We start from the raw sequence: 19467 nt of genomic DNA on the forward strand, positions 1-19467 counted from the left end.
GAGTTGGTGATGGACAGGGAGGCCTGGAGTGCTGCAGTCCATGGGGTCACGAAGAGTTGGGCACGACTGAGTGACTGAACTGAAGTGAACACTGAAAGTAACAACATAGAAGGAAAGAAAAGGATAGGGCAACACTTTTAGTTTCTTTTTTTCTATCTTTTTTTACTCATAAGTGAGATATGCTGGTGAGATGCACATGTATCAAGAAGTGAATTAAAGACAGTCGAGCTAATTTTGTGCAGTGTTTCTAATGGTTCTGGTAGGAATGAAATGCACGCAAAAGAAGGCAGGAGGAGAAGGGGCAACAGAGGATGAGATGGTTGGATGGCATCACTGACTCAATGGACATGAGTTTGAGCAAACTCCAGGAGACAGTGAAGGACAGGAAGCCTAGCGTGCTGCAGTCCATGTGGTCACAAAGAGTCGGACATGACTGAGAGACTGAACAATAGTAACATGTGCATATATGACTTATGAAATATAAATTGTATAATTTCAGTGATTTCACATATGAATTAAAGATTACAGGTAAAATTCATAGTAATATTTTAGCATTTTAATTTTTCTTTACTTAGAACAACATTAAATGGCAAACAAAACACATCATGTTAAGAGAGAGATTTCATAAGAAAGGAGAGAGCTTTATATTTTACTGCCTTTAATAGCGTTTTTACCCTGCTATTTGAACAGTGGAGATTCCTCCGTCCGTATTTTGCCCTGGGGCTCACGAATGAAACAGCCAGCCCTGCCTCTTCCTTAACTCCCTTTACTACGTTTTGTGCTCAGTTGTTCAGTCGTGCCTGACTCTTTGCAACCCCATGGACTGCAGCCACCCCCAGGCTCCTCTGTCCATAAGATTCTCCAGGCAAGAATACTGGAGTGGTTTGCCATTCTGGTAAAGCTAAAAACTTGGTTTCCCAGCCTCCCTTGCACCTCACAGTGACCATTTGACCACATTCTGACCAATGAGCCATAGTTGCAGTCCACTAGAAAGCCTTGGGGAAAACTGAAATGCTTGATATGAGCAGCAGATATCAACTGTACCACTTTTCTACTTCTCCTCTCCTTGAATGGTTAACGTTCTACTCAAGACCTACACAGCCATCTTGTGACCATTAAGAAACAAACTGAAGAACGGAAAGCCAAAGCTACAAAAGTTGGAGTGAAAAGTTAAGACTCTGTGTCCTTGAGAGTAATGTTGAGCTGCTGAGGCAGCATCAGTAGCCATCAAACTAGACTTTTATGGGAAAAAAATAACCCCTACTAATTTTAGCCACTATGAGCCTTTCCATTACTGTTGTCTGTTCATTTCCAGTGGACATGTGGGCCATAAACTGCCTGCCTTGCCCAAGGTCTTTCATCAGAAAGAGGCAGTTCCTCCTGTTTTTAGCCCTCTTGTTTCCACCATAAGACTCAGTGAACCAGGTTCACTGGCCAGTGAGGGAGACAGGAAGGCAAATGTCACACTGACCCTTCCTTCTCTTCCACCTCCTTCTCTGCTAGCTCCTGTGTTCCAACACTCCTCTTAGCTGCCCTCAAACAACAGGTTCTGTGATGACCCATCAGTGTAAGTAGGTACCTGGTGGAGGCAGCCTCAGACATACTCCAGAAACATCCCTAATCCAGCCTCAGCCCAGTTGGTTCACCCTGTAACCTTTGGAACAGCAATCATTTTCCTTTCTTACAAGTAAAGTAAGATAATAGGGACTGAAGTCAAGCATACACAAGAATACACAGAGGAACTATACAAAAAAGATCTTAATGATTCAGATAACCACGATGGTGTGATCACTCACCTAGAGCCAGACATCCTGGAATGCAAAGTCAAGTGGGCCTTAGGAAGCATCACTGTGAACAAAGCTAGTGGAGGTGATGGATTTCCAGTTGAGCTATTTAAAATCCTAAAAGATGATGCTGTGAAAGTGCTGCACTCAATATGCCAGCAAATTTGGAAAACTCAGCAGTGGCCACAGGACTGGACAACGTCAGTTTTCATTCCAATCCCAAAGAAAGACAATGCCAAAGAATGCTGAAACTACTGCACAATTGCACTCATCTCACATGCTAGCAAAGTAATGCTCAAAATTCTCCAAGCCAGGCTTCAACAGTACATGAACCATAAACTTCCTGATGTTCAAGCTGGATTTAGAAAAGGCAGAGAAATCAGAGATCAAATTGCAAACACCCGCTGGATCATTGAAAAAGCAAGAGAGTTCGAGAAAAACATCTACATTTGCTTTATTGACTATGCCAAAGCCTCTGACTGTGTGGATCACAACAAACTGTGGAAAATTCTGAAAGAGATAGGAATACCAGACCATCTGACCTGCCTCCTGAGAAATCTGTATGCAGGTCAAGAAGCAACAGTTAGAACTGGACATGGAACAACAGACTGGTTCCAAATCGGGAAAGGAGTACGTCAAGGCTATATATTGTCACTCTGCTTATTTAACTTATGTGCAGAGAACGACATGAGAAACGCCGGACTGGATGAAGCACAAGCTGGAATCAAGATTGCTGGAAGAAATATCAACAACCTCAGATATGCAGATGACACCACCCTTACGGCAGAAAGCGAAGAAGAACTAAAGAGCCTCTTGATGAAAGTGAAAGAGGAGAGTGAAAATGTTGGCTTAAAACTCAACATTCATAAAACTAAGTTCATAGCATCTGGTCCCATCACTTTATGGCAAATAAATGGGAAAACAATGGAAACAGTGAGAGAATTTATTTTTCTGGGCTCCAAAATCACTGCAGATGGTGACTGTAGCCATGAAATCAAAAGATGCTTGCTCCTTGGAAGAAAAGCTATGACCAACCTAGACAGCAGATTAAAAAGCAGAGATATTACTTTGCCAACACAGGTCCATCTAGTCAAAGTTTTTCCAGTAGTCATGTATGGATGTGAGAGTTGGACCATAAAGAAAGCTGAGCACGGAAAAATTGATGCTTTTGAACTATGGTGTTGGAGAAGACTCTTGAGAGTCCCTTGGACAGCAAGGAGATCCAACCAGTCCATCCTAAAGGAAATCAGTTCTGAATATTTATTGGAAGGACTGATGCTGAAGCTGAAACTCCAATACTTTGGCCACCTGATGGGAAGAACTGATTCATTGGAAAAGACTCTGATGCTGGGAAAGATTGAAGGTGGGAGGAGAAGGGGTCGACAGAGGATGAGATGGTTGGATGGGATCACTGACTCAATGGACGTAAGTTTGAGTAAGCTCCGGGAGTTGGTGATGGATGTGGAAGCCTTGCGCGCTGCAGTCCATGGGGTCACAAAGAGTCAGACATGACTGAGCGACTGAATTGAACTGAAGTCAAACAAATAAAAGTGAATTGACAGAAAACTCCACAGTTAATGTTAGGGAAAACTCAGTCATGAAGACTTTCAGAGGTGAGGTTTTTTTTTTTTTTTTTCCTTTATAACGACATCATCTTTGGACATGACAGAGCCCACTTTCTTTGCCACTGAGTATCCACCATGGTTGTCTCCCTGGAGCCTGGCACTTGTATGATCCTCAGCACAGGTAGATTCTAGTAATTAAGCACATTCAGAGAAGCAAGAGAGAATGAGGGGCTAAGTCCCTCATCGAGTGAGATGATACAAGGCTGAGCCTTGTTCATCAGCACTACTGTAATTAGGACTCATTAAGAGGGCTGCTGCCACACACAGCCTGTATGTGTCCACATTTGGCATAACAACTTAGAACATGGGACTTAGTTGTTTTTAACAGAAGGGAGTTTGTTAAAACATAACATTTCCCAGCAAATCTAGCGTTTCATTATTTAGCAATCTCCTCCAAAGGTTATAATAGCTTAAATATTTAACAAGGACTGTTGGGGAGCTCTTGTCTTTCACTAGGAGACTTTATATTGAACCTATTCCAGGAATATGGGTCAGAGTCCTCACTCATCAGTTTATTGCAGGGTCAACCAAATGCCTGAGTTAGCTACCTCCTCTATTCTTTCCCCTCCCTGCTGTCAGCACAGGAAAGACACAGAATCACACTCTGGTTCTTGAGACACAATGCTAATACTTTGATGGAGGAATTTGAAACCACTGATTGAAAAAATCTCCCTACATAGCTGAATAAGACCTCAATAGCCAGAATGTGGTCGTGTGACCACTGCTAGGTATAAGGGAGACTGGGGAGATCAAGCTTTCAGCTTTACCAGCTTCTATAGTAAAGGTAGTTAAGACACACAGTTTAACAGTGATATACCATAGAAACCACTCACTTAAAGAATTGAAGCAGATTGTAGCCATTTTAAAGCACAATTCCATTCTCAGATGAGCTGGAACAGTAACAGATCCCATCTTGCTGAATTACAGTGGCAAGAGAATGAAGTTGTATTGCGTAAATGGTAAAGTACTTCACAAATGAGAGATTATTTTGAGAAAATTAATACCTTCTTTGTATCGGTTATGTGTGAGAGATTGGAAGGCCCATTGGCTGTTCGAGGTTAAGCTTTTAGCTTAGATTTATGTGATGCTTCGTTGAAACCCTCTTCTAAGAGTAACGGTTTTACCCTAAAAGCCGAATTCCCGGCTTACAGGCGTCAGCCACTGCAACTGTGCTGTGCTGCGCTTAGTACTGCATCATGTCTGACTCTTTGCAACCTCATGGACTGTAGCCCACCAGGCTCCTCTGTCCATGGGAGTTCTCTAGGCAAGAATACTAGAATGGGTTGCCATTCCCTCCTCCAGGGCATCTTCCCAACACAGGGACTGAATCCAGGTCTCCCGGCATAGCAGGCGGATTCTTTACCATCTGAGCCACCAGGGAAGCCCAAAATACTGGAGTGTGTAGATTATCCCTTTTCCAGGGGATCTTCCTGACCCAGGAATCCAACCAGGGTCTCTTGCATTGCAGGTGGATTCTTTACCAACTGAGCTACCAGGGAAGCGACTGCTGCTACTAGGAGACTCTAAAGGGGTCTGTTTCCACTTCACAGGGACACTTCAGGAGGCACCTCCCTCTGCTTGGTTAACAGTAGTTCCTACTGCCCTGAAGTGAATGTCAGCCCCTTGTACACACGAGCAAGGGTTAACCTCTGGCAAGAGCTTGCTTAAACCACATGGAAATATCACACAGTTTCAATGGGTTAGATGCACTGCAGAGCATTTGGTTTCGCCATGTAATTTGTGCAACACATTCTTATCAGCAGCCCTTTCCAGCTCATCTGTGGTTTACTGGAAGCTGCTTACGTGTGGAGTCTGTTTCTCTATATCCTACTCAGAAACAGATCAAACGTTTCAGTTAAAAGGAAAGGTAAGGCAGTACTATCAAATATCCCAGAACAGTAAATGCCAACCAATGACACTTATTCCATCAAGTTCATCTGATTATCTGGAGATGTCAAGTTTAACACCAAGACTTCTACACTCAAGCAGTGTCTGCCTTGGGGTCATCTGTTTTGTAGCTCTAGGTCTTGAAATGAGAGCCTTGAATGTCTTTTTTTTTTTTTTAACAGGGGAGAGTGTTTAAGAGTGTCCTAGTGCTAAAGACATTTGACCATCAGCTTGCCCACCTCACTTAGAAACTTAGAAGCTCTTCTGAGTAGCTTACAGCAGCTTGAACCAGTCCACAGAGCTGTATTTTGATGAAGTCAAACATCGCTGAACAAAGAACAGCGGAGGAAAGGGTAAAAGGCATAAACCATTAGTTCACTAATGAATGATTTTTATACTAGACATAATTGAGGTTGTTCTGGCATAGATCTTATCTACTGGACTCCCATTAAACCCCCAGGAAAGGAGAATGTGAAGGCCTGAGAGAGGAAAATTGAGTCTTCAAAGGCATCAGATATTAATTTATCTGTGGTCCTATTTCACAGATTTCTACTTTTTCATTTTGGTGACAATCCAGAATGTGTTATAATTAACATTTGCTCACCTTACACTAGTATATGTTATATCTTGACCCTATCACATCAACCCAAAGCAGGGCTCAAATGAACTGACGGTAACACATGAGATTCTGCCATTCCAGTTTATTGAAATGAGTAAATTTATAGCTTTCTTTGCATACAGAAAAGTGCACAAGAAAATAAGTATGTACAAAACAATTGTGTGGCTGGTCATCAGTTTCAAAAAATTTGTCTACTTTCAAAAATTCAAACTATCTAGAAATAATTGCCTCCAGTTTAGCACATTTAGGTATTTGGACATATAAAATATTATTTCAAGTCTGTTGATAATAACTGAGTAGAAAGTCAGACATTGCCATACATAATCAGTTATTACCGTTCAACATAAAACCATAGGACTTTAGCTTGGTCTACTTGGGGCTAATCAATAGAGGTTCATGAGGCCACCATCTTGTTTTGATCCTGAGTGTCATCCTCTTCTTCCACCTAAAGATAACATTGTATGTGGTTGATCAACACCCACAAGAACCTGAGCACTAGGGGTCAAGAAATAACATTAGAAACCCAACATAAACAAAATAAAACAAAACTCACTATGGCAAGAACAAACGCTTCAGATCTGTGCCAACAATAGGACTGAAAATGAACTGGAAGAGTTTCCAAGATTGTGAGGAGGAAAATACTGCATACATTACATTTTTAATGATAACACCAAATACTTGCTCTACAGATTCCCACCCCCTGACTCCATTTATCTTCTGACTATGAGACTGTGGCATCAAGAAAGCTTTCCAGTTACTTGATAAAGGTCTGGCATGACCCCAAATAAGCACCTAACAAGTTTGGCACAATCACATTTAACTTTGTGATGTGCTTCTCTTAGGAATGCAGTCCTTCATTGCTGAGTTGAGTTCTATTTTTCCTCAATGTGAACTGTTCTGGAACTTCAGCTCAAGAAGATACAGCCTCTTATTCCATAGAAAGGATAAAGGTTGTGTGCATTAGCAACTCTAGTTACTGAGATTACAGATTACTGAGAAGGTAGAGCATAGAGGCTTCAGACCTGTGAATCATTAGATTTTTTGCCCCATAAAACTCTGTTATTTATGAAAGAGAAGCCCAGGAGTAAAAATGACTGAAAAGAGAAGTGGAGGGAAAAGAAGAGGAGAGATGAAAAATGATTGCTCCCTCCATTGCAGTAGCTAGCAAGAGATAAGAGAAAGGACAGTCTCATCCTTGAGAGAAAAAGAATCTTCAGAAAGAAAAGTTGTATCTTTAAAAACATTCTTAGGTGTGTCAGATTCCAAGGAGATTCTCCTAAGGAGAAACTGAACTTGCTTTCATTTTACTTTAAAAATGCTCTGTAAGTGATGGTCTGAAGCAAGATTGAAGAAGGTGCCTTGTTCTACAATCTTTAGGTTTAATGCTCTGAAACAGAACCCCCAAACACTAGGAACAGTAGGGATTTCAAAATTTATTCAAAACAGTTTGATCTGAGGGGCTGTGGTGGCTGCATTGCCCAACCAGAGGATACATGGGTCACATGGGTTCCAGAAGGTTCTAGGGTCACAATAGACAAGGGTCCAAGTAGGAAAACTACTTCACTTACATTCGGCTAGTGAGTTTAGGTTCTTAATTTATTTAAAGCCGTAGATTCAGTTTAGTGAAACAGAAAGTAGAAGGTATTCTACAAGTGGGAGAGGAAGCAAGAAATAAGGCAACTGATAATATGTCAAAGCTAGAACAAGGGCAAAGGTCAGGGCTTGTCTGCCAATTAGCTTTGTCCTTGACTACCAAGGCCAACCTCTTTGTTTCTCTGGACAGTCAGCATGCCAAGTTCCTAGAGGAGTATGGAGAAGAAAAAAAACCATGGTTAGAATTTTGGGGTTGAATATTTAATGCGTTAAACATTAAGTCATTATTTATATTAATAATAGTATCTTCTAGGACTAATTCAAGAGGATAAAACAACTGATGTAGAATCTGTAATCAAGTGATTAACACAGTGCTCAATAATGTTAGCCATTTTGTCCCATGGTAGTTCTCCTACTCACTCCCCAATCTACCACTAGCAGGTTAACTAGAATTACCCTTTCTTCATGACCTAAAGAAGGAAGGGCTTCCAGAGAGAACTCTAGTCAACTCAATTAGGTGCAAACAATCCTCCTAGACTTCTAGTGCCTGTTATTCCTTTTGATTGGTTCATGGGTGCCTCCCCAGGAGAGGAGGCAAGAGTGAATCCCTGTTAAGATTCAATATATCATACCATTTTATTAACATTGCAACTCATTTGGATGCTTGCTAAAATAAAGCTTTTCCCCAGCACCAAGGGGGATTCCTCAGAGCTAGGGCCCAGGAATTTGCCTTTTCAATAATCTCACTCTGCAGTCTATTTTATGGAAAAGCATTTTCAGAAAGACTGTAATTATAGAAGTGGAGTGAGAGGGCTAATCCAAATTGCAAATAAACTCAAATCTTATTGTTAGTATCAGACTTAAGATATGTATCTATTTAAAATAATTAAGTTCTACATGGGTTGAGAGAGAGTTTGGGTTGAGAGAGAGTTTGGTAGTCCCACATGAATGGGGGCCAGGGGGCAAAATTGGGGAAAAAATGGGTTTGGGTTCTTTTCATTCTTCCTATTTTTCTCCTCTTCCAGCTATCCCCTACTTCCTCTAAAATGCAGATAAGCCTCTTCTCCTCCACTAACTGCAATCTTTGAAGATCAGATAAAGTTGCTTCCACTAACTGGTGAGAAAGAAACACACTCTCATCTTCACTCCCAGATCTCAATCTAAGGTGGTGGTGGTGGTTCAGTTGCTAAGTCATGGTGGACTCTTGCGACCCCATGGACTGTAGCCTGCCAGGCTCCTCTGTCCATGAGATTCTCCAGGCAAGAATACTGGGGTGCATTGTCATTTCCTTCTCCAAGTCTAAGGTGGTAACACACAATAACTGACTGAGGATAAAACCCACCAGTAGACTCATCTGAACTTGCATTTCAAGGGGTTACTGGAAGCTGTCACCACTTTGAGATTTAATACCATCAGATGATTTCAGACCAATTTTGAGGCCCCTCACAAAGAAATGCATATTGAATTGGATGGCAAAAGTGTAATCATGATTTGTTTGGCTGACCTCTTTGGTGGCTTCAGAAGGCCTTCAGAATTTGAAGTTTCTATAGAAAACTGAGTAGTTACTAGGAAACTTTGCAATCACTTCAATATGAAGATCAAAAATCTAGAAGGCAGTTATGTGTTATATGGAGTTTTACTTCTATACAGAAGTGAAATATTAAAAACACAGGACAGAAACCTATATCCATGAGTATATTACTATTTTTTTTAATATGTATAAGAACTCTATTCATAAATGCTCAGCCTAGTCACTATTGAATTAAGTTAAGCATAGTGTTCCATATCTTTTACTTCTCCATTTCAGAAGAATTTTTTCTTTCCAATTCTAAAATTAAAATTTCACCCTTATTCTCTGTGCCACCCTTTCTTACGAAGCCTAAGCTTAGCAGGATCTTCTACTTACAGGAGTTAGGCAAAAGGATTTCCAAATGGATCTCTATATGTATCGGATGATGTGGGTTGAAGAGAAGCCATCTATGGAAACAAAATCACCTAGTCAATAACTATAATTACAATGATAAGAAACACCTATAATTAAGACTTCTCAGATTCCTTTAAAAATCACTTAGGTCACAGACTAATCAGATATTGTATGGGTCTACAATGATTTGTGTTTTCCTGCTTGTGATTGATATATATTTAATATTTACATCAAAAGCAAGATTCAGAATTATGTTTGCTCCCCCAAAATGCAAAAATTTTTATGAGCTAAGTAATTTTGCATTAGGAAATTAAACATTTGAAAGATTTTTAAACATAGTGTTCTGGCTCAATTTTCTTTCAAAGTGCTTTCCCAAGATAAAGTGAGAGACAAAGGACTTTTCTCATATTTGCTTCTCAAATTCAAGAGAGTAGTTCCTGTAAAAATAATCTTTCCCCAGTTTGAGTTGAGATTTACACTGCAGTGGTTCTCAGTGATAAATCTTATTCAAATGTCCTTTACCATCAAAGATACAAGCAAGGTTAATTCAGGAGGTGATAACTCTATGTGGCGTGTAGTTTGGAATATCAGCTTCTAATAGTTGGTACTTACAGAGGCTGGTGATGAGTGGAAAGAATCTTTAGAGAAGGGGTTCTCAAATGCATTGTCAGCGGATTTGGTAACTGGCGGGGCACTGTGTCGGGGAGCTGGCTTTGGTAGTTCTAGAAGGTGAAAAAGTAGTCAGTAAACAAGCTTTCCTCCAACGCAAGCACAAGTCCTCCAGTCAGGCTTATCTTAGAAATTAAGTTTCTTATTTTTGAAACTGACATTGACGAAACAAAAATTATTACACCAAATACCAATACCCCAGTGGTGATTATAAGCAAATTCATCCCTTCTTGGAAGAGGAAGCCAGGCATATTCACTTGAAGTGGAAGAGATTCAGAATTCCCTCATTTAAAAGCACCTACTACATGCAAACCTTCATTAAGCCTTGAGGCCAACACAGAAATGAAGGCTTCTAGAGATTCGATTACCTGATAGATTAACTAGCTAATAAAATACAGCTAGCATTCAAATACTGGTTGAATTTCAAAGCTCTTTCTTTCTACCACGCCTTTTAACTTCCCTCATTAGATGGGTAGTATGATCCATACATACCTATTCATGAGCCTACAGCCCTACATACCTACCTACAGTCCTCCGGGTGCCACAACCCATTGAATTTCAATAGCTCTCAGCAGCCCTTTTAAGAATTGTCACAAGAGGGCAGCACTGGGCCAGTCCCTAGAAACAGCTAACTAAGGTAACATGTTAACTCCATAAGGTAAGTGGTTAAGCTGTCTCCATAACCCCTGATAGATGAAAAAAGCAAGAGTACAGCTATTAAGGTTCGGGAGAGGGTTCTTCTGAGAGACTCTCTGGATTCATACGACTGAAATCCTTGTGGGAGCAGTTGACAGAGAAGTAGGTAGCTTACCATTGATCTTTCTCAACAGTTGATTAGCGTCCAGGTCATCATGGTCTGCATTCTCCTGAGGAATGCCAACTTTGCTGTTGAAATAATTGGAGAAGGCACTCGAGGTCCCAGAGGAGTTCTGTTCTCCCTTCCTTGCCGGCACAGTAGGTGGCTGCCGCAGTTGGAAGTCCTTAAACATTTCTTTCACTTCCTTGACTTCTCTGTCCCCAAGAGGGTCCAAGGCAATGAAGGCATCACTGGGGACATCCTTTGGAGGGCCAGTTCTGGGAGGTGGTTGAGGAGGAGTGACCAGGAGAGAGGAGAGCATGGAAGGGGGCTGGGTGGACACAGCAGGAGCTGGAAAAACATTGCTCTGGAAAGGATTCCCCAGAGGGCTGTTTGCTGACCATGTATTGGGTGTTATGGATGCTGATGTGCCCCACGCTACAGGGGGTGGAGAGGAAACTGAGACTGCGAAAGAGGAAGGCTGGTTCCAACCCGGAACACTTGGGCTTGTGGTAAAGACGATTGGCTGACTGAATCCTGAAGGCTGACCAGCCATCATTGCACCCGGGATCATTGAAGGGGACTGACTGAAGACTAAAGGTGCTGGGCTCCATGGCCCTGCCTGAGCAGATAGAACTGGCACACCACCTGAAGGAAGGAAGCGGGATAAAGGACTTAAATCAGGAGACCAGCTTGAAGAGGATTCTTGAGTTCCAGAAAGTCAGCTCTCTGGAGAGCATTTATAGAGAGCATCTACATGCCAACCTTTATTAACCCCCGAGGCTGACATGGTTCTTATTAGATTAAATCACTCTAAAGATGAATTGGGCTTCCCTAGTGGCTCAGATGGTAAAGAACCTGCCTGCAATGCAGGAGACCCAGGTTTGATCCCTGGGAAAGGAAGATGCCCTGGAGAAGGGAATGGCTACCCACTCCAGTATTCTTGCCTGGAGAATTCCAGGGACAGAAGAGCCTGGTGGGCTACAGTCCATGGGGTGGCAAAGTGTCAGACTTGACTGAGCAACTAACACTTTCACTTTCTTTTCAAAGATGCATTAGCTGTAGCACATATTCAAATGTTTGTTGCACTTCGAAACCCTTTTTTTCTACCACACGTTTTTAAACTTTCCTCATTAGATAGGTAATACAGTCCACAAGTATCAAGTCATAAAAGAAAATGAGCCCTTTTCATACAAACATTGATGTAATTCAAACAGCTAGAACAGAGCCTCGGAGAAGGCAATGGCACCCCACTCCAGTACTCTTGCCTGGAAAATCCCATGGATGGAGGAGCCTGGTAGGCTACAGTCCGTGGGGTCGCTGAGAGTCGGACACGGCTGAGCGACTTCACTTTCACTTTTCACTTTCATGCATTGGAGAAGGAAATGGCAACCCACTCCAGTATTCTTGACTGGAGAATCCCAGGGACGGCGGAGCCTGGTGGGCTGCCGTCTATGGGGTCGCACAGAGTCGGACACGACTGAAGCGACTTAGCAGCAGCAGCAGCAGAACAGAGCCTGTCAGTAGTATGAATCTACATGTTGAGTAAATACATGGACATATATAAGCCGTGTTTATTATGAAGTAGTTAATTCAGATAATCCATTGGATACTCAAGTCATTGATGTAATCTTTTCATTTGGCAACTGGCTCAGGTCTGGAGTCTTATGGAGACTAGCTATTAGGCATATACATTAGGCTTTAACGTGCTTACATCCTGAAGAAACCATTTCAAAGTTTCTTTTCTTTTAAATGTTGCCAAGGTTGACACAGCTATATAAAAGGATAGTAAAATTTGGTTTATGCCAAGATAGTTTTAGACTTTTACATACAAAAAATGGAGGAAAGGCTTGTTATCCTAGGAGATCTATTTCAAATGAAAGTGCTTCCTGTCATGTGTCACTCACTAAACTCTGTCAGAAGTTAAGAGGGAGAGGAGATAATGTGAAGGAAAAACAAAGACAAAACAAAACAAAAAAACCAAAACAAACAAGAAACAAAAACACTTGCAATGTGAGTAACTACACCTGTCCAGGCATCTGCTCTTTGTGGGGAAATGGCTCTATCACCGGACCCCTGCCACTGTTGATCTGTAATTAATTAAATCACTAAAATCTAGGTCTCTCCAATGCTCGCCCTCCTCTTCTTGAGAAGCTCACTCCTGACATCTTGTTCTAATATGTAGACATTTTCTCTTTTGTGTCTTCCGAGGTGTATTAATAATCCAGTTAAACTGTCACCACTAATAGAAAACCTAAATTCAGCCTCATACCGCTTCACAAACAATGCTCTGCTCTCAAAAACCTACTTGCTTTGGGCTTTGGAGCAGAGCAATTCTTTAGTTATGGACGCCTTCTAACCAAAGAAGGAAAAGGCCTGCAGACTTGGGTTAGGAATGTTTTTGTTTCCAGAGTGAGAGATATTTTGAAATGGTGTTCAGGGGCTGATGGAGCAAGATATTCCAATTCAAATTTTCTTAGGATTGGAGCTTGGTGTTACTTGATTCAGCTCTGTCGTCACAAACCCTCTCCATCTGACCATGAACGCACAAGGTGTGCTCGTGAAGAGTGAGTGGCTTTCAGTGGTGGCTCATCTTATTAAATTAATATGCTTACTTTTGAGGTGAAGAAATTGGGTAGAAGAATATTAATTATTAAAATTGGGAAGGTCACAGTCTGCGATAGAGACCAAAACTCAGGCATACCACCGATTCCAGTCCCTACCCTCCTGTTCTGTCTCCTTGATATCAAGGAACAGAACTATATTTTTTATTCAAATGTTAATTAAAATACTTATTTATTTATTCTTGGCCACACTGTGCGGCATGCGGGATCTTAGTTTTCCGAGCAGGGATCAAACCTGTGCCCTTGCATTGGGAGCACAGAGTCTTAACCATTAGACTGCCAGGGAAGTACCTCAAATACTTATTTACATGTATACAGAAATTAGACTTCATTTACACCAAAGAATATGCACACAGGCAGACCTTGGAGATATTTCAAGCTTGATCCAGACTGTCATAAAAGGGAATATGACAGTAAAGTGAGTCAAGCAAGCTTTTTGGTTTTCCAGTGCATGTAAAAGTTATGCTTATATTATACCATAGTCTAGTACATATGCAGTAGCATTATGGCTAAAAAAACAATGTACATACCTTAACTTTAAAATAATTTATTGTTAAAAATTTTAACCATCATCTGAGCCTTCAGCAAGTCATAATCTCTTGGCAATAGTAACATCAAAGATCATCAATCACAGATCACCATATCCATTTAATATTAAAATGTTTGGAATACTGCAGAAATTACCAAAATGTGACAAGGAGATAAGAACTGAGCAAATGCTGTTGGAAAAATGGTGCTGATACACTTGCTTCACTCATGGTTGCCACAAACCACCAATTTGTAGAAAAAAAAATTCACTGTCTCCAAAGTACAATAAAATGAAGTGTAATAAAACAAGGTATGCCTGCATTCCTTTCACAAGCAATCAAGGGAACAGTTCTCTTAGATTCTATAATACAGGCTTCTGGAAGTAGGTTGAGTTTGAACAAAGTTATTGCTATCATTTAAAAAAAAATAATCTAAACTTTATTAACTGAAGCCAGAGTCACTCACTAATAATTTACTCCAATTGGATGTACAAATTGGGTAAAACTATACCATCTTTCTAATGCTGGGTAGGATTGGGGGCAGGAGGAGAAGGGGACGACAGAGGATGAGATGGTTGGATGGCATCACCAACTCGATGGACATGGGTTTGGGTAGACTCCGGGAGTTGGTGATGGCAATTCATGGGGTCACAAAGAGTCGGACACGACTGAGTGACTGAACTGAACTGAACTGATACCATCTTTCAGCTTGGATGACTTGCCTTCCCTTAGGAAAATGTGTAGCTTTAGTCACAGACAGTATTAGTGGGAGTGGTGATAAAGGAGAAAAATATATTGATATTTGCCAGGAATTAAACACTTTCTCTGGTGGCTCAGGCAATAAAGAATCTGCCTGCAATGTTGAAGGTCTGGGTTCAATCCCTGGGTGGGGAAGAACCCCTGGAGAAGGGAATGGCAACCCACTCCAGTATTCTTGCCTAAAGAATTCTATGGACAGAGGAGCCTGGCAGGCTGCAGTCCATGGGGTCGCAAAGAGTTGGACACAACTGAGCAACTAACACTTTCACTTTCTTTCTTTCAAAGACTTTCCTATTGTATACTTAGGCCAGCCTTCATTCCCAACTACCAGAGCCCATGCATTGTGTTTCCAAGATATTTAAGGCCCTGCTGGAGAAAATAAGGAAAAAGAAAGTGTGGGTATAAAAAGTTAATTTTATTAACTTCCTGATGCTATATTAAAATACAGGGCAGCTAGTCAAAGCTTTCTACAATACTCTTTCCCCACCCTCAGTTCTCCAGAGGAGACGGTCCCCCAGCTGGGTCCAGCGGAAGCCAGACCTACAACCTTCCATGGCTTGGCTGAGGATCCCTACGAGTGGACAGGGGCTATACTGTAGGGCTCAGTTTGAGTCCCAGGTCCAAACTTAGAAGAATCATCAGTATTCGGCAGTTGTATACCCCAAGGCCTCAACAGGGGCACCTAGCCAAAAAGCTTTACTTCATCTGCATAAATTAACAGTTATAGGGTCCAGCTGTATTTTCAGGCTGATTTGTTAAATATTGGCTGTGAAAACTCTTCAGGGCCTTGATATCAGACTATAAAGCTCTGTGATATGATCTCGTCACAGGCACTGCATGCAAGCTGTCTACCTTCTGGAGGGAAAGCACCAACTAGCTCCCCTTAGGGGTGTAGGAGAAAGGGCTGCAGAAACGGAAAGACTCCAAGAAATCTGAGGTGCCTGTGGAGAGTCTCCTGATGGTGTAAATGCCAAGCAGGGACCTGAAATCAGCTGGCTTTCACATCTTCAGGGCTTGCAGCCACTCAGGAGTTGGGGACCAACTCCCTGTTACCACCACACTCCAGATATGATTGAACTGATGTAATATGACAGAACCAAAATATTTTCCTTTGCAGGAAAACAGTAGGAAGAAAGAGTCCTGATGATGGACTCTGCAGGAGGCAGAGAAAGCCAACATCCCTGGTCAACTGTCTTAAAATAGGGAAGAGAGGCCCCATCATTTATAGCCCCCCTTAGCCCTCTCGTGAGACAGGGTCTATTTGGGGCTTGTGGAGGTGCCAAGAAGTAGGAAAACAAACAGAATCCCCAGTAGGACAGCAAAAACCATCATCACAGTTTCTCAAGAACTGTTCCATGGAGGCAGGAAAGACCCGGAGGCAGTGGGCAAAAAGTAGCAGGATCAGCTCTCAGCCACGTGGCCTTCCCCAGAGTCCTGCCACAGAGGGGCTCAGTGGTCCACATGAGCTAATGACATGGTTTTGAATGACAGCAGCAGCATGTCTTAGGTATCTGATAAAAATTCCATCTTTTCCATTATTTCTGTGTTCTTTTCATCTTCAGGTTTCTGTACTATAGACTTACCTTCTAACTCTACTAAGGCACACAACTAACCAAAATATCAGCAAGGCGCTGCTAAGGCTTAAGTATTGAGACTGATCAGGATACATGCCTTTCTCACACCCACCACATGCTGAAGAACAGAGCTGGGCTCAGAGCCCTGCACTTCCATTCAGTGACTTACGCTTGCTTCAGATTTCACTTACATCCCCCTTGGGGTGTGTATCCCTTCCAAGAGGGGCATTAGTTTAACAGGGGATAATAGGGCTTTGATTTAATAATGACAAGATTACATGGAAGACATGCATGTTATTACTTTTTCAAATGGAGATGATCTCAACCCCATTTCTCCAGTGAAACTGGTCTGAGCTTCAGAATCCCTTACAACTGTCTTCAGTAAGACATGATAAGTTAGTTCAGGTAGGTGCAACACTTGGAAACACATTTCTTCTCACATGCCAACTCAAGAAGCCCATTCCAGTTACAAGCCAAGAGTTCCGAATGGAGGTGGATTGTACAGAAGTAAAAGTGGAAGAAAGGCTCCCTAGGATGCTCAAATCTTATGCCCCATCCTATGGGTATGAAGTGCTTCCTCCTATGATTTACCATCTGATGAAAGTAACAGAGCCAAACCGAACTCCATCTCTGAACACCTACCTAGACCCGGGAGGGGCCCCAATGGGGCAGGAGCATTTGTTTTGAAGAGATCCAGAGGGTTGGTCTGTAGGGTTGCAAGTTGTCCTGTAGATTGTCCTGGAGGTTCTGAGATGGCAGAAGCAAAGATGTCTGCTGCAAGTAAGTCTTTTGCTGGAGACTGATGGGACAGAGAGGAATATAGAGGAGTTACTCAGGAACAGTGAAATATAGCTCTATTCTGTTTCCTACTCTGTAACTCGACTGTGGGTACACAAAAAGAAAAGAAAAACTTTTTCCTATTATTGATCAATTACTACAAAAAACCCCTAAAAGACAAAACAAAACAAAACAAAAAAGACACAGATCTGGGCAATGGACAGAATATTGGATCTTGGTGAGTGATGCAATGGAAGACACTCAAAGTGAAATCTAATTTGCTTGTTCACACATTTGTATCTGTCTGACCTCCTTATCAGCTAAAAGCTGGAAGCTGGCAGTGAAAGGGCAACTATAAGTGAGTAGCTTACATATTTCGGTCATTCTCCTGGATTTAAATCATTCTGCATAAAGATGATACAGTAGTTTAATCATTGAGCCAGCTTGCATAGTCCAATGAGATTTTTAAAATGAAACTTACATAAACCACATTTTAAATTGCTTTTGAATGAAGTGGTAATAGTAAATATGTAAGTTTCTTTTAACACATTGGATTATTTTGGCATTAGTCAGAGGAGACAGACTCGAGAATTTTATACCATCACCTGGACAGGAATGCAATACAAGGGGGGTATGTGTGTGGGTGTGGGTTAGTGTGGGGAGGGCACAAAGGGAATCACAGGAACCCTTGTCCTCCCTTCCCATAACATGACGATCAAACTTACCAGAGGTATAGAAGCATAGCAGCATTAAGAATGGAAAAAACTTGTGTTTAGTTAATAGTACGTGACAAGACATGCAAACGGAAAGTAGAGGGTGACAAACACTGCCAAGTGAGAAGCTTATAAAGGTGCCGATTAGAGGAGCATGTTCCTGGAGCACAATGTGCCTTATCCCACCTTCTATTTTACAGCCACACAGGAAACTACAATAGCAGCAGGAAAGAGAGCTTGTATCACACCACCCTTTGGTACCGCACATGCATTCTGCCAATGGCTATGTGGAGAAGACAATTCACCTTAGCAGTCCTTCTGCCTCTTCCAGGTTTGGTACTTTGTGGAGGTGGGATAATGGCTATGGAGTCATGTGGTGAGGACTGGACAGAGCTTTCCAAGTCCTGCTTTACGCCATTCGGGATGGGCAGTCCTTTGGGAGGGCTTCCCACAAAAGGGTTCGGGGAGGATTTGATATGGAAGCCGTTCTGTTCTCTTTCAGATACCTCATTGTGAGTTCTCACTGCTGGCTGTGTTTGCGTACTTGATAAGGGCCACGGGCCTGCCTGAGCTTCCTGTTTGCCAGTCCGGTTAGAGATCTGGTCAAATTGCTGACCAAAGTAATCAACATCCCCATTCAGAGGCCCATTACTCAGAGGGGTAGACGAGCTACTCAAATTCTCTTTCTTCTGATCTGGAGATTTGAGAGAATCAGACGAAGAGGGTGTCGATTGGTCTGGCTGTGCAAAAGGATCATCACGGAAAGGATCAGGATTAGGGGTGGGAAAGAAGTTGAGATTGGCAGAAAAGGCATTTTCAGGCAAGAAAGATGCCTGAGGCTTTGGTCGAGGAAGAGAGCAGGAGGTGATGCCATTTGTTAAGAACAGATTTTCTTGTAAAGAATTCTGATTGGTGTCGATTTCAGAGTTTAGATCCACTAACAGGATATCTTTGTTTTCCTATCACATTTGGAAAGAAAAAAAAAGAAAGGGTTAGTCCATGTTGTGACTTCAAATGAGAAAGCTACATACGATGACCAGGATTATAAAAATTTCCGTCATATTTCAGTCTTACTGGTTGACTCTTACCTCCTCCCATCACGTCCCTGAGTGTACTCACTAGTTATTGTAAAATAGGTCCTCCTTGCACCTCTCAGGCCCTTTTAATTAGGTTTCCACTTCATTCGCCCTTCATTCAGTGAAAACTTACAGTTGTTTGTTTTACATGTCTCCCCTCACCTTTTCAGACTGACTGAGCTCATAATCATTGTTTCAATTTATTCCTTTGAAAGTCTTAAAGGGAACCGATCGCAAATCATTCCAAGTGACTAAGTATAATTGAACTTGAAGGAAATGACCTCAGACACCGAAACCCACTTCATACCTGATGTACACTCCTATTATACCCTTAGAGTGACCTACCATCACCTTTCTCAATAAGTGAATTCACTGGCTAATATATTCATATTTTATAGTTCTGGCTGTGATAAAGTTTAAGGTTAAAATATTTCTCTATAATTGGGTTTTCTTCTGGGAGGGGGTCAAAAAAGATTGTCCCCTCTCATCACAGCCTGCTAGGTATGCCTCTTTAAATACT

The 19467-nt window shown here is 41.8% G+C and overlaps 1 protein-coding gene across 3 annotated transcripts in view; it reads right to left on the reverse strand.

The window, feature by feature from the left end:
- Positions 1 to 5982: 5982 nt before the first annotated feature.
- The window catches only part of DAB2 (DAB adaptor protein 2), a 56516-nt gene continuing 43031 nt past the window's right edge, over positions 5983 to 19467 (reverse strand). For 2 of the 3 annotated variants that reach the window (XM_081522237.1, XM_081522236.1), the window contains 6 exons: positions 18177 to 18830; positions 17024 to 17180; positions 10913 to 11545; positions 10045 to 10154; positions 9415 to 9485; positions 5983 to 7714 (listed from right to left, as the gene is read on the reverse strand). In XM_081522237.1, coding sequence (XP_081378363.1) covers positions 9420 to 9485; positions 10045 to 10154; positions 10913 to 11545; positions 17024 to 17180; positions 18177 to 18830 — 1620 coding nt within the window. In that variant the 3' untranslated portion in view covers positions 5983 to 7714; positions 9415 to 9419. The remainder of the gene's footprint in view (positions 7715 to 9414; positions 9486 to 10044; positions 10155 to 10912; positions 11546 to 17023; positions 17181 to 18176; positions 18831 to 19467) is intronic. The other variant, XM_081522238.1, reaches the window with a different exon arrangement.

This window comes from Giraffa tippelskirchi, chromosome 8, assembly GCF_054371585.1.
Source record: "Giraffa tippelskirchi isolate mGirTip1 chromosome 8, T2T-mGirTip1v1.2.pri, whole genome shotgun sequence".
In the NCBI taxonomy this organism is placed as follows: domain Eukaryota; kingdom Metazoa; phylum Chordata; class Mammalia; order Artiodactyla; family Giraffidae; genus Giraffa; species Giraffa tippelskirchi.